This window comes from Jaculus jaculus, chromosome 19, assembly GCF_020740685.1.
Source record: "Jaculus jaculus isolate mJacJac1 chromosome 19, mJacJac1.mat.Y.cur, whole genome shotgun sequence".
In the NCBI taxonomy this organism is placed as follows: domain Eukaryota; kingdom Metazoa; phylum Chordata; class Mammalia; order Rodentia; family Dipodidae; genus Jaculus; species Jaculus jaculus.
In genome coordinates this window covers 45,025,983-45,039,595 of record NC_059120.1, presented here as the reverse complement: position 1 = coordinate 45,039,595, position 13,613 = coordinate 45,025,983, and the positions used below count along the sequence as shown (strand labels likewise).

Sequence of the window (13,613 nt, the reverse complement as noted above, 5' to 3'; positions counted from 1 at the left end):
CAACAGAAAGATGCAATTGAGAGAATGAATAAAAAGGCAAAAGTTGATTAGTTGGAAGGATCAAAAATAAAACTGGGCAAGTTTAAATAAACTTGATCTTTTTACTCAACAGTGGACACTGCAAGCCTTATATTTGGCCAGCCAGGCCAAATGAGCCAACAAGTGCAATAGTGGCATGTCTGTCACGGTGGAAACCAACTTTCCTCTAATTAGACTGGAGGCCCACTCCATGGGAGGGAATATATCCCTGATACTGAAAACCTACAAGAGGGGTAGTCATGAGCCCTAGGGTGTAACATCTGCTGCTGTCTGGCTAAATGTATAAACTATGCTTATCAAACTGCCCAGTAAGCACCTCTCTTAATGTTCATACCCCTATATTAATGCTACTCTCATTTTTGGTAGAGAACCTTCTCTTTTCAGATGGCAGTGACCTTGGGATGACTCAGAAGGCATCATGGTGCTGAGAAGAAGTGACAGAAGTGCTCAGCACTGCAATATCTCTATCACACCTTCCAAGGCTCAGGGTCTATTGCAGAAGAGGTGGCAGAAAGAATGTAAGAGCCAAAGGAAGGGTAGGACTCCTTACAACGTGCTCCTCCAGATACAAAGTGGCCTTGATATCCATGACCTCACAGTGCCTGACACCACCTACACAAGACCATCATAATAGGAGGAAAAGATCTTGACATCAAAATTAAAGGACCGATTGAGAGGAGGAGACATGATGGAGAATGGAGTTTCAAAGGGGAAAGTGGGGAGAGGGAGGGTATTACCATGAGATATTGTTTATAATCATGGAAGTTGTTAATGAAAACAAATATTTAAAAAATTAACTTTTTCTTCTCCAAAAAAAAAAGAAAAAAAAATCTTTTAAAAAGGTACACATGATGTAGGAAAATGGTTCCATGGGGACCAGTACTTGGTTCTGCAAGTGACAGGCCCTGAGTTTAGATCCCCAGACCCCATGTAAAACCCAGATAAGGTGGTGCAAGTGCCTGTAATTCCAACACTACTGGAGATGGGAGGTAGAGAAAGGAGAATCCCCAGCTAGCTTGGAGTACACAGTACTGAACAACAAGAGACTCTGCCTCAAACAAGGTGGAAAGCAAGGACCAATACCCGAGGCTATCCTCTGACCTCCACACATGCATGGGGCAGACACACCCACTCATAGGCCTGAACGTGTGCACACACATGGCAAATCAACCTTAGGGGTTCAAAGGGGCATAACTCCTAATTTGGAGGAGAGCAGACAGATAACAAAATAATGATAAGCAATAGCATGTTAATACATTTGAAAATTTAGATGAACTCACTAAATTTCTTGGGAGGGAAACTACAGCTTTTTAAAACTGGCTTAAGGATAGAAGTATTAATGATTCTATAACAGCTAATGAAAATGAATACGTTGTTTTAAATCTTCCCACATAGGAAACATAAGACTCAGTATTTTTATAAGTTCTTTTAAGTCTTTGAGAATTTTATTCAATTTTATTTATAGTAATTTTATTCAATCTCTTACAAAATATACACATGCATATTTATTCCAGGAGGCCAAGCATCAGGTCTAGATAAGAGACACGCTGTCTGGTTCAAGCAGTCGTGGACGCCCACTGCCTCCCCTCCCTCCTCCCGCACATACGCACAGGGCCCTTTCAGCACAGTCTCCACGACTACACTGCTTTCTCCTGCTTAGTCACCTACAGGAATTCCTTTGCAAGTTGTTTGCAGATAGATGAATTCAAAATGAGACATAATTATACAAATATGAGCAAGCTTGCTCACAGAGTTACAGAATAAGAGGTAAAATGCCACATTAAAGGAGCTGGTTTCTAGCACAGATGACAAAACACAGAAGCTATTAAAAATGAGTTCAAGGGCTGACCTTTTCAGAATGCTATTTGCCTGAGACTCAGAAATATGTATTCCCAATGATTTCACAGCAGCAACGACTTCCGAAGCATCTATTACTCCTTTAAAGAGTGAAAAAATACCAAGTTAAAGTATCTGAAAAGACAACAAGCAAGATATACTTAGAGCGCAACAGTCTTTAAAGGTTCACATGTTTCATGTCTTTAATCCCAAATTTATAACTCAAAGCCTTAAAACCCCTAAAGGATGAAAGACTTTTTGTAAACTTGGCTCAAAGGTTCACTCTGTGTAAAAGTTTACTTAAATTAAGATGAGCCGGGCGTGGTGGTGCACGCCTTTAATCCCAGCACTCGGGAGGCAGAGGTAGGAGGATCGCCATGAGTTCGAGGCCACCCTGAGACTACATGGTGAATTCCAGGTCAGCCTGAGCCAGAGTGAGACCCTACCTCAAAAAACCAAAAAAAAACAAAAAAAAACAAAAAAAAAATAAGATGAGATCAGTTTTGGTGGGTTACTTATTTCACTCAGTATGAGCATTTACATTTCAGGATACTCATGAATATATAGCACAACAGTGCCCCAGACACCACTTAGATAGACTGTTACAGAACATATCATTTGTATGCTGTATTACTTTTCTAAAATCCAAATTCTGAATTTCAGAACACAGTCAGGCTCCAAGAGCTATAGATCTACCACATGCTTGTACCTATTCGGAAAGAAATGGGGAAAAGCGCTGATGCTTGTAGACCTGATTCAGAGGCATGAAAATAAGGGACTCCGAGTTTATAAGGTAAGCTTTAAAAGATACAACATTCTTAAATATGAAATCAGATCCTTTTAACATAACCTTATCCATCCCATGCTAAATAACTCATTTGTGTGTGCACATATCCTATTGTGAAGGCTACCCTCATATTTCTAGAAACTTATTCTAAAACTCTAAACACTCTCTCTCAAATAAATAAATAAATTATTTTTAAAAAGAACAGAAAAAAATGGCTCAGGGAGTGGACGGTGACTAGAAGGTAACAGGAGAGACGAGCGTGATCAAACTATATTACATGCATGTCAAAAAATAATTTAATTAATTAATTAAGAAGACTGTCATCAACCCTCCCAGGATGGCTACATGGCCAGAATATTTCACAGCCACTAAAAATTATACTTGTAAAGGATATTAAACAAAATGAAAATATGTGCAATGTAGCATTAAAAGAAATGGGGGACATCAGGGCTGGAGAGATGGCTTAGCAGTTAAGATGCTTTCCTGCAAAGCCTAAGGACCCAGGTTTGATTTCCCAGGACTCACGTAAGCCAGATGCACAAAGTGACACATGTGTCTGGAGTTCATTTGCAGTGGCTGAAGACCCCAGTGCTCCCATTCTCTATTGGCCTCTTTCTCTCTCTCATAAATAAACAAATAAAACATTTTTTAAAGAAGAAATAAAGACATGAAACTGTACATAGTTTGACTGCAATTTCATTTAAAGAAAGGGAAGCAGGGCTGGGAGATGCTAGTTAAGTGCACTTGCTTGCAAGACCACCAACCCAGACTCAGCTCCCCAGCACTCACGTCAAGCCAGGCGCTCACAACGGCGCATGGGTCTGGGCTTGGTTATGGTGGCAAGAGGCCCTGGTGCAGGCTCGCTTTCTATCTATCTCTATCCTTACCACTCTCTCAAATAAATAAAATAAACTATCTTAAAAGGAAAATAAAATACAATAAAGAGAAGCAGAAAGAGAAACTAAAAAGGAAACAAAATGTTAAATGTAATCTCTAACAGGATTTTAAGTAAGTTTTTATTTTCTTTCAGGAGCTTGCCTGCATTATCTAAACTTCCTGAAACCAATATATCTTTATAATTAGCAAGAAAACAATAAAAGCCATTTTTAAACTCCCCTACTCTCAGCTCATTTATTGCAAATTATAAGTCTCTTCAATAAACAAGATAGCTTTAAACTCAGAAGATACTTTCTATAAAAATAAAATAAGAAAAGATACCTTCTATAAAAATTATTTTATTAGCTGGGCATGGTGGAACACACCTTTAATTCCAGCACTTGAGAGGCAGAGGTAGGAGGATCACCGTGAGTTTGAGGCCAGCCTGAGACGACAGAGTGAACTGCAGGTCAGCCTTGCCTAGAGTGAGAACTTACCTTGAAAACCAAATATATGTATGGGATAAAAACTCAGATAAATTATTACACCTATAAATATAATTTTGTAATATTTTTTAAATGACTGTTAGATAACCAGTAGAAATGACAAATCTTTGACAGTAGAAGGAAGTTAAAAGTAAAAGTACATGTTAGTACTAGCCTTTGTTCACATGAAGCTAACTGTGGATAAGCCATACATACACACACCATCACTATTTTTGTCCAGATTATTAAAAGCCAATTTCATTTTTTTCTCATGGTCCTGAAGGTACTGCACAAATTCTTCAAAGTCCAATTTTGAATCAGCATTGGCATCTGCAGCCTCAAAAATTTCCTACAAAAAAAAAAAAAAAAGAAACTCACTGCATCGTATCATACATAAAACCATTATGTCATACTAATATTTATATATTTCACTCATATGAATTCTGGTTGCCAAAAGTGTCTGTTACCTAGTTTTTCAATCATTAGTACAAGGCTAAACAAATAGTAATTGTTATGTTTGTACACTAAATCAATTTGCAATCCATGCAACATCATGGTCAACAGCCACCATGCCATCTCAAATTATTATGAACCTATAAATATTTACCACAGTAAACAATGAATGCCAAGTTCCTTAAGGGAATAAAAATACTAAGACGGCTAGAGAGATGGCTTAGCAGTTAAGGCACTTGTCTGCAAAGCCTAAGGAGCCATGGTTCTACTCTCCAGAGCCCATGTAAGCCAAACACACAAAAAGTGAGGTAAGCACAAGGTCGCACACACCCATTAGGTTGCATGAGCATCTGGAGCTCGATTGCAGTGGCTGGGTCCCTGGCATGCCAATTCTCTCTCTCTATCTAAATATATATATATATGAAAAAATTATATTACATATATACTTATTTATTTATTTATTTAGATAGCCAGGCATGGTGGTGCACACCTTTAATCCCAGCACTTGGGAGGCAGAGACAAAAGGATCGCTGTGAGTTCAAGGTCACCCTGAGGCTACATAGTGATTTCCAGGTCAGCCTGAACTAGAGAGATGCCCTACCTGGAAAAACAAAAAAATAAAAATAAAAAATACTAAGACACACAGCCTTTGCCATAGGAACATATGTTAACTAAGTGTGATAAACGTGAAATCCCAGCACGTCCCCCAGCTTCGTGCACGACACCTGTAAAGTAAGCATGCACATTCAAACCTCACTGGGTAGATCAGATTTTTAATTAAAAAGTTATTGGGCTGGAGAGATGGCTTAGCGGTTAAGCGCTTGCCTGTGAAGCCTAAGGACCCCGGTTCGAGGCTCGGTTCCCCAGGTCCCACGTTAGCCAGATGCACAAGGGGGCACACGCGTCTGGAGTTCGTTTGCAGAGGCTGGAAGCACTGGCGCACCCATTCTCTCTCTCTCCCTCTATCTGTCTTTCTCTCTGTGTCTGTCGCTCTCAAATAAAAAAAAAAGCCATTTAAAAAGTTATTAATGTTTTAAAATGCACATCATATATATTTCCAGCACACTCCTACTTCGCTGGCCATGTCTCATCCATCTTTGGACCATTAATGTCTAACATAGATCTCTCATACAGTAAGTATTTATTGAGTTTCAAAGTAAGTGCTGTGGGGCTGGCATGCCCCTCCTGTTTAGGGGCTGGAGAGATGGCTTAGCAGTTAAGATGCTTGCCTGCAAAAACAAAACAGAACTAAGAGTCTCATGTCATACTGTGCCCACTCCCCAAAGTCAGCATAATATCAGACAGAATTTCCTACAAGGACCCAAGAGAACCAGACACAGCTATCCCTACATGACTTCCAGGAAGCCCAGTCAAGTCTCACTCCTCAGTGACAACTTGAGTATTCTATGTCCTATGGCTAGACGGCTTGCACTCAGAGGAAAAGACCATAGTGACCAGTGTATGAATCTTGATGTGACCACTCTGTTCCCCCACCAGGTCTGGGTGCTTTCTTTTTTTAGCTTCCATTATAAACAGCCAACCCGGGTTCAATTTCCCAGTACCCACGTAAGGCCAGATGCACAAACTGGCACATATGTGTCTGGAGTTTGTTTACAGTGACAAAGGCCTTGCTATGCCCATTCTCTCTCTCCGTCTCAAATAAATAAATAATTTAAAAAAAAGACATTCCAAGAAATATACAGTGCCTCCTTTTTCAATTATGAGCCCAGTTAGAAAGTGGTCAGCCACCTGTTTTCAGTATGTAGCGTCTCATCACTGATAGGAAAAGACTATTTTGTGATGGAGGTGGAGGGAATAGTAAAACAAAAATCAGCAACAAAAACATGTACCAGTAGTTAGTCCCTGGTACTAAAATATGAGAGCCATCCCCCTCCCCCATGATGGTCAGAAAACAGGGTGGGAAGGATTCTTCCTCAGAGTTTTACATAGGGATGACTATGCTTCCACAGTACATAATAGTCTTTAAAGGTCATATTATTTTCAGTCGTGTCTTTTGATTCAGCTCTGTTGTTGCATAATTTGGTGACTTTCTTTCTACTGTTTTATCCTTCCTCCTGTTCTATCACATAGAGCATTTACTTATATTTGCCTGTAAAATTATAATCGTATATATTGGAAATATATGTCTATGGAAATATATATGTCTATGTCCAAACATTTGTGTGTAGTTAATCCTATCAGATTTTTAATGGCTGAGGAATTCAGCTTCTACTGTAAATCCTTATATGCTCCACACATTGTAAATATGCAATAAAAATGTTAAATACAATGGCAGCAGATTTTGATATGTGTTTCTTTGATACATTGTCACTGGACAAATTTGATTCCTGTTAATAAAGATTGTTCATAAAATCCAAAAAAAAAAAGAAAGTGGTCAGTTTTTCCCCACTTAATATAATGTTGTCTGCAAGTTTGTTATATATACATACACACACATACACACACACACACACACACACACACACACACATATCCTTTATTTTGTTGAGACATGTTCCCTTTAGTCCTTGTGTCTTCAAAGATTTATTTTTTTTAAGATTGTAATGATCTGATTTTATTTTACACTAGCTGGGACAACAAAGCAATCCTCTTAAAGAAGTTGACAATTAGCTTCACTCAGAACATTTTAAATAATACATATTTTAAAATTTTTTCAAGGGCTGAAGGGATGGCTTAGCAGTTAAGGTATTTGCCTGCAAAGCCAAAGGACCCAAGTTCGATTCCCCAGGACCCATTTAGCCAGCTGCACAAGAGGGTACATGCATCTGGAGTTCATTTGCAGTGGCTGGAGGCCCTGGCATGCCCATTCTCATTCTCTCTCTCCCTCTCTCAAATAAATAAATAAGCAATATTTTAAAAATTTTCTAAAAGTAGGGCATGATGGCACATGTCTTTAATCCCAGCACTCAGGAGGCAGAGGTAGGAGGATCACCATGAGTTCAAGGCCACCCTGAGACTCCATAGTGAATTCCAGGTCAGGCTGGCCTAGAGTGAGACCCTACCTTTAAAAACCAAAAAAAAAAAGAAAAAATGTATATGAGAGGGCGGGGGGGGGGGAACATGAGGAACAGAAAGTGAGTAAAAAAGAGAAAAAAGAAAGAAAGAAAGGAAAAGATAAAAGTACCCAGCAATGGAAAAAATAATTTTTTTTAAAGGTCGGGCATGGTGGCACATGCCTTTAATCCTAGCACTCAGCACTCGGGATGTAGAGACAGGAGGATCACTATGAGTTCAAGGCCACCCTGAGACAACATAGTGAATTCTAGGTCAGCTTCAGCTAGAGCAAGACACTACCCCCCGCCCCCCGCAAAAAAAAAATCTTGGGCTGGGGAGATGGCTGAGCAGTTAAGACATTTGCATATGAAGCCTAAGGACCCTGGTTTGATTCCCCAGGACCCATGTAAGCCAGATGCACAAGGGGACTCATGTGTCTGGAGTTCATTTGCAGTGACTAGAGGCCCTGGAATGCCCATTTTCTCTATCTGCCCCTTTCTCTCTCTCAAACAAACAAAGAAAGAAAATATTTTTAAAAATAAGTTTAAAATAAAAAGTGGCACACATCAATCACGGGGTATAAGAGGGCCTACACCTATCAAACTGTCTATCAAAAAAGTAAGTGTTATCTCAATTTTCCGGGTGCTAACTTACTCTCCGTTGGAGAATCTGCTTCTCTTTTCCAGATAGATGCAGATCCTAAGAAGAGAGCTGCCCCAACATACCTCAAAAGGGGCCCGACTGAAACTAAGGACAACTGGCGAAATAAGCAAGGGTGATGTTTTCCTGTGAACCGGATACCAGCACAAAGGGGAAGGAGATCAACGCAGAGAAAAATCAACTCCTACCAAATCAGAGAGCCAGAGCCTCAGAGGCCCCCAACACCTCAGCACTGAAGCAGACCAAAAATGAACCCAACATGGCTCAGGGAAATCTTGCAGAAGAGGGGGCGGAAAGAATGTCAGAGTTACATGTTGGGTCATGATTTGCAGAGACATTTATCATACTAATAACTGGGGGCTAACTCCACAATGCACGACCCATTTTCAATAACAAGGAGGGTCTAATGGGAGGGGGTAGATCACAGATGAGCCTAAATAATGGTACCAAACTGCCTGTATTCACTGAAATGAAAACTAATAAATTAAATTAAAAAAAAAAAAGTGGCACACAGACACCCCAAAGTTGTCCTTTGACCGCCACATGAGTGATGTAGCACATCTGCCCATAAACACTCACAAATAAAAATATTTTTTTTTAAATCTTACCCAGTAGTGGACCCTATGAATTACAGGGTTAACCAGCCAGGAAAGGTGTGATAGTGGCATGAATGTTGTTAGGGTAAACAACTGCCCTCTGTTTGGACTTGGGGCTCATTCTACAGGAAGGAATTAATGCCCAGCACTGAAAACCTAATCAGAAGCCTATGACTGGGGAGAAAGGGATCACATGAGAGAAGTTACTATTGTTTGACAAAAAGGGTACTTTGTACCCATCAGATTTATGGTTATGCCCATGGATTAGAGCTGCTCTCGCTTTTAGTTAAAAAGGTGTCTTTCTGCAGTTTGCAGTGACTACCTGAAGTAGGCTGTGAAGTGCTCTGCACTAGATGAGACATTTATATCACCCCTCCACGGCTCAGGGAACATTGTGGAAGAGCGGCGGAAAGCATGGAGGAGCCGGAAGACAGAAAGGAATGCTGTGGGCGGCTGTCTTCTGGACAAGACGTGATCGTTACTGCGTTCGAGATCTCACAGAAATTGTCATTACCTGCACAAGGCATACACACTATCGAGCCCATCAGCATGCCAGGGTGTTGTGCACCCCGCCATTTTGCAATCTGGACTTCTTGTTGACCCCACAGCTTGTATCCATGGAATACTGTGTTGATGATATTTCCTAAGATTAATATAGTTCAGAGAATATTTAATACAAAAGTGGGAAACGGATGGAATAAAGAGTGGTATCCACTTAAAAAAAAAAAAAAATACTGGGCTAGAGAGATGGGTTAGTGGTTCAGTGCTTGCCTATGAAGCCTAAGGACCCCGGTTCAAGGCTCGATTCCCCAAGACCCACGTTAGCCAGATGCACAAGAGGGCGCACGCGTCTGAAGTTCATTAGCAATGGTTGGAAGCCCTGGGGCGCCCATTCTCTCTCTCTCTCCCTCTGCCTCTTTCTCTCTCTGTCTGTCACTCTCAAATAAATAAAGAAAAAAATTTTTAAAAAACAATACTACTACTAATAATAATAGAAATAAAAGTGTTCAACTTCCCTAACCATCCAGGAAATGTAAATCAAACCAACTTTGAGACACCATCTTACCTGTGAGAATGGCTATAGGATGTGGGGAAAGAGGAGCCTTCATCCACTGCTGGCCGGAGTGCAAACTAGTGCACCCATTATGGAAATCAGTATGGAAGTACCTCAAACAAAAATAGAACCAGACCTCCCGTATGACCCAGCTAAACCACTCTTGGCAGACACCCAAAAACCTCCGCACTCTACTGCAGAGACCCCTGCACTTCCATGTTTATTGCAGCTTTATTTACAGTAGCTAAGAATTGACATCAGCCTAGATGCGCATCAACAGGTGAATGGACAATGAAGATGTGGAGCACATATACAAGGGCACTCTATTCAGCAGTACAGACAAACATTATGAAGTTTGCAGGAAAAAAAAAAAAAAGGTGGATTCAGGAATTTGGTGGGGAGGAGGGGGCAGGGGCTAGAAAGGGGGACAGGAATCAACAAAAATAAATTATAGGCCGGGCATGGTGGCACACACCTTTAATCCCAGCACTCAGGAGGCAGAGGTAGGAGGATCACCGTGAGTTTGAGGCCACCCTGGGACGACACAGAGAATTCCAGGTCAGCCTGAGCTAAAGTGAGACCCTACCTTGAAAAACCAAAAGATAAATAAATTGTATTTGAAAATGCCAGGATAAATGATTCCTAAACTTCTGTATGACAACTAAAAGTAAAAAAGGTAATATGCTTATAAACAAATAGACAACTCATAAAATCTTTTAAATTATTTTTCTTATTTTTGAGAGAGAGAGAGAAAGGGTGCACCAGGGCCTTTCAGCCACTGTGAATGAACTCCAGATGTGTGCACCCCTTGTGCACATGTGCGACATTTCACACCTGTGTCACTGTGCATCTGGCTATATGGGACCTGGAGATTCGAACATGTGTTCTTGGTGCCTCAACTGCCAAGCCATCTCTCCAGTCTTTAAAAAAAGAAAGAAAGGGAGGGGGGGGAATTACCATGGGATATATTTTATAATCATGGAAAATGTTAATAAAAATTAAAAAAAAGAAGAAAGAAGCTGAATGTGGTGATGCACACCTTTCATCCCAGCACTTGAGAGGCAGAGGTAGGAGGATCACCATGAGTTCAAGGCCACCCTGAGACTATATAGTGAATTCCAGGTCAGCCTGAGCTAGAGTAAAACCCTACCTCAAAAAAATAATAAAAATTTAAAAGAAATAAAAGGAATACTAAGTGAGTTGTTGCACACCTGTAATACCACTACTTGAGAGACTAAGGAAGGAAGATCAGAAGTTCAAGGTCAACCTGAGCCACACAGTGAGACTCTAAAGGAGAAAAGGAATAAGAGAATGGGAAGGAGGAAAGGAAGTAGAGGGCAAGAAAGAGGAGAAGAGGATGAGGAAAAAGAGGGGGAAGAAACAAAGTATACACAAAACAGCCACAAAGCAATTAACATGGTATTAGTCTTACCTATAAATGTCACATAATAAACTTCCAACTCTGCTTCATACTGGTTCACTCTGAAATTCTTTTCTTCATGGAAGCTATAAATCCTGGTTTTGCCTAAATGAAGGTCCCAAAGGGGAAAGGTAACTCTTTAAGCTATGGAGTGGGATGGAATCGAATTGTGCCTCTGTCCCTATCACTGGTAACAGCAGGGTATAAGTAAGCCTTAGCAAATCTAAGAATGAAATAATCATATCAAATAGCTTTTTCCAACCATAATGGTATGAAGCTAGAATTAGTAACAGAAGGAATTTCATAAAAAAAAATATGAAGAGTTACACAAAATCAACAAATATTTAACTAGACTAAGACTCAAATCAGACATGAAAGAGATACCACAGAAATACAACTGATCATGAGACTATGAACAGCTATATATCAATAAACCAGATAACCAAGATAAAAATGGGTAAATTCTTACACAGATATAGTAAGTTGTCAAGGGGATACACATTATAAAGTGATACAAATGTTAGCATCAAACACATAAATGTGGACAATGGAGTAAAAGTGTGATTTATGGGGCTGGGAAAATGAGCCAGTGGTTAAAGGTGCTTGTTACCAAAACCTTCAGTCCTGGGTTCAATTCCCCATGATCCATATAAAGTAAATGTGAAGGGACACATGCATCTGTGGTCCGAACACGCCTATAACAATGGTAGGTGGAGGCAGGAGAATCCAAAGCTCAGGGAGCAGCTAGTCTGGCAGTTTTCAGCAGCAAGAGACCGTGTCTCAAAGGGGGACAGAGGGCAAGAGAGAGATGGATTCGCTGTTAAGGCATTTGCTTGCAAAGCCAAAGGACCCAGGTTCAATTTCCCAGGACCCCCATAAGCCAGATGCACAAGGTGGCTCATGCATCTGCATCTGGAGTTCGTTTGCAGAGGCTAGAAGCCCTGGTGCACCCATTCCACCCCCTCTCCTGTCTCTCAAATAAATAAATTAAAATTAAAATGTTGGGTCAGGGGTTGCGCAAATAATGACGCAGGGACTGCTCAAGCTCAAAAACCAGAAGAAGTTTATTACAGCCAAGGAATGACACAGCTGATCAATCGGGCCAGACTCAGGAGCTGGAACTGTGACCACGAAGGAGTGGCTCATAGGCTTTTTAAAGAAAAATCATGCCGGGCATGGTGGCGCACGCCTTTAATCCCAGCACTTGGGAGGCAGAGGTAGGAGGATCACCGTGAGTTCGAGGCCACCCTGAGACTACATAGTGAATTCCAGGTCAGCCTGAGCTACAGTGAGACCCTACCCTGGATCAGAGTTTTTATTGGTTGGCTCAGCTACAGGGAAATACCTTCAACGAAAGTACATGAACAATATGGAGAATGTTTAACAAAATGGAGTTCCTATGGTCAGCTTACAAAATGGAGTTTTTATGGTTATCTTAGTCCTTTAAAAAAATAAATTTAAAAACAAATGAAATCCCAACCAAGCGTGATGGTGCACGCCTTTAATCCCAGCACTTGGGAGGCAGTGGTAGGAGGATGGCTATGAGTTCGAGGCCACCCTGAGACTACATAGTGAATTCCAGGTCAGCCTGACTTAGAGTGAGACTCTACCTCAGGAAAAAAAAAAAAAAAAAGGTAAAGAAATCCTAGCTCTCCACTTAAAGATTAAAAAACAAAACAAAAAAACAGGTGGATGGAGCAGGAGCAGACACCACAAAGTTGTTGTCCCATGGGACTGGAGAAGGAGAGAGAGCTTAGTGGTTAAAGTGCTTGCCCGCAGAACCTAAAGATCCAGGTTCTGTTCCCCAGTTCCCATGTAAGCCAGTTGCAGAACATGGTACAAGCATATGGAGTTTGCTTGCAGTGATTAGAGACCCTGGGCCCATTCTCTCTCTCCCTCCCTCTTTCTCTTTTGAATAAATAAACAAGTAATAAAATATCAAAAGTAAGCTATGGACCTACACCAGAACCTTTCAAACTGTAGTCACGAGACTGGCCTTCAAAATCAAAACTATTTTTATAATAATAGTCTTAAAAGAAAACAGGAAGAGCCCAGTGTAGTGGCCCATGCCTTTAATCCTGGAACTTGGAAGGCTGAGATAGGATTATCACTGTGAGTTTGAGGCCACCCTGAGACAACATAGTGAATTCCAGGTCAGCCTGGACTAGAGTGAGACCCTACCTCAAAAAAAAGAAAGGAAGGAAACAGGAAGAAAGTTTTCTGATGTTGTATTTGACAATTTCTTTGATATAGTACAAAGGTACAAGGAACAACAACAAAAAAAAAAAAGCACAAATATAGTGTTAGGTCAGGACAGGCTCCCAAAATGGAGTCACCAAGGACAGCGGACAACAGACATAAGGAAGTGGATTATCCACATTCCTCAAGAAAG

General features: G+C 40.7%; 1 protein-coding gene across 7 annotated transcripts in view; it reads right to left on the bottom strand.

The window, feature by feature from the left end:
- The window catches only part of LOC101611480 (calcium-binding mitochondrial carrier protein SCaMC-1), a 43,042-nt gene that overhangs the window by 28,623 nt on the left and 806 nt on the right, over positions 1-13,613 (bottom strand). For 5 of the 7 annotated variants that reach the window (XM_045138775.1, XM_045138776.1, XM_045138777.1 and 2 more), the window contains exons 2-3: positions 4,246-4,372; positions 1,889-1,976 (exon numbers count right to left, since the gene is read on the bottom strand). In XM_045138775.1, the coding sequence (XP_044994710.1) occupies positions 1,889-1,976; positions 4,246-4,372 (215 nt within the window). Of the gene's footprint in view, positions 1-1,888; positions 1,977-4,245; positions 4,373-9,261; positions 9,298-11,233; positions 11,327-13,613 lie in introns of those variants that run through there. The other 2 variants (XM_045138779.1, XM_045138780.1) reach the window with 2 other exon arrangements.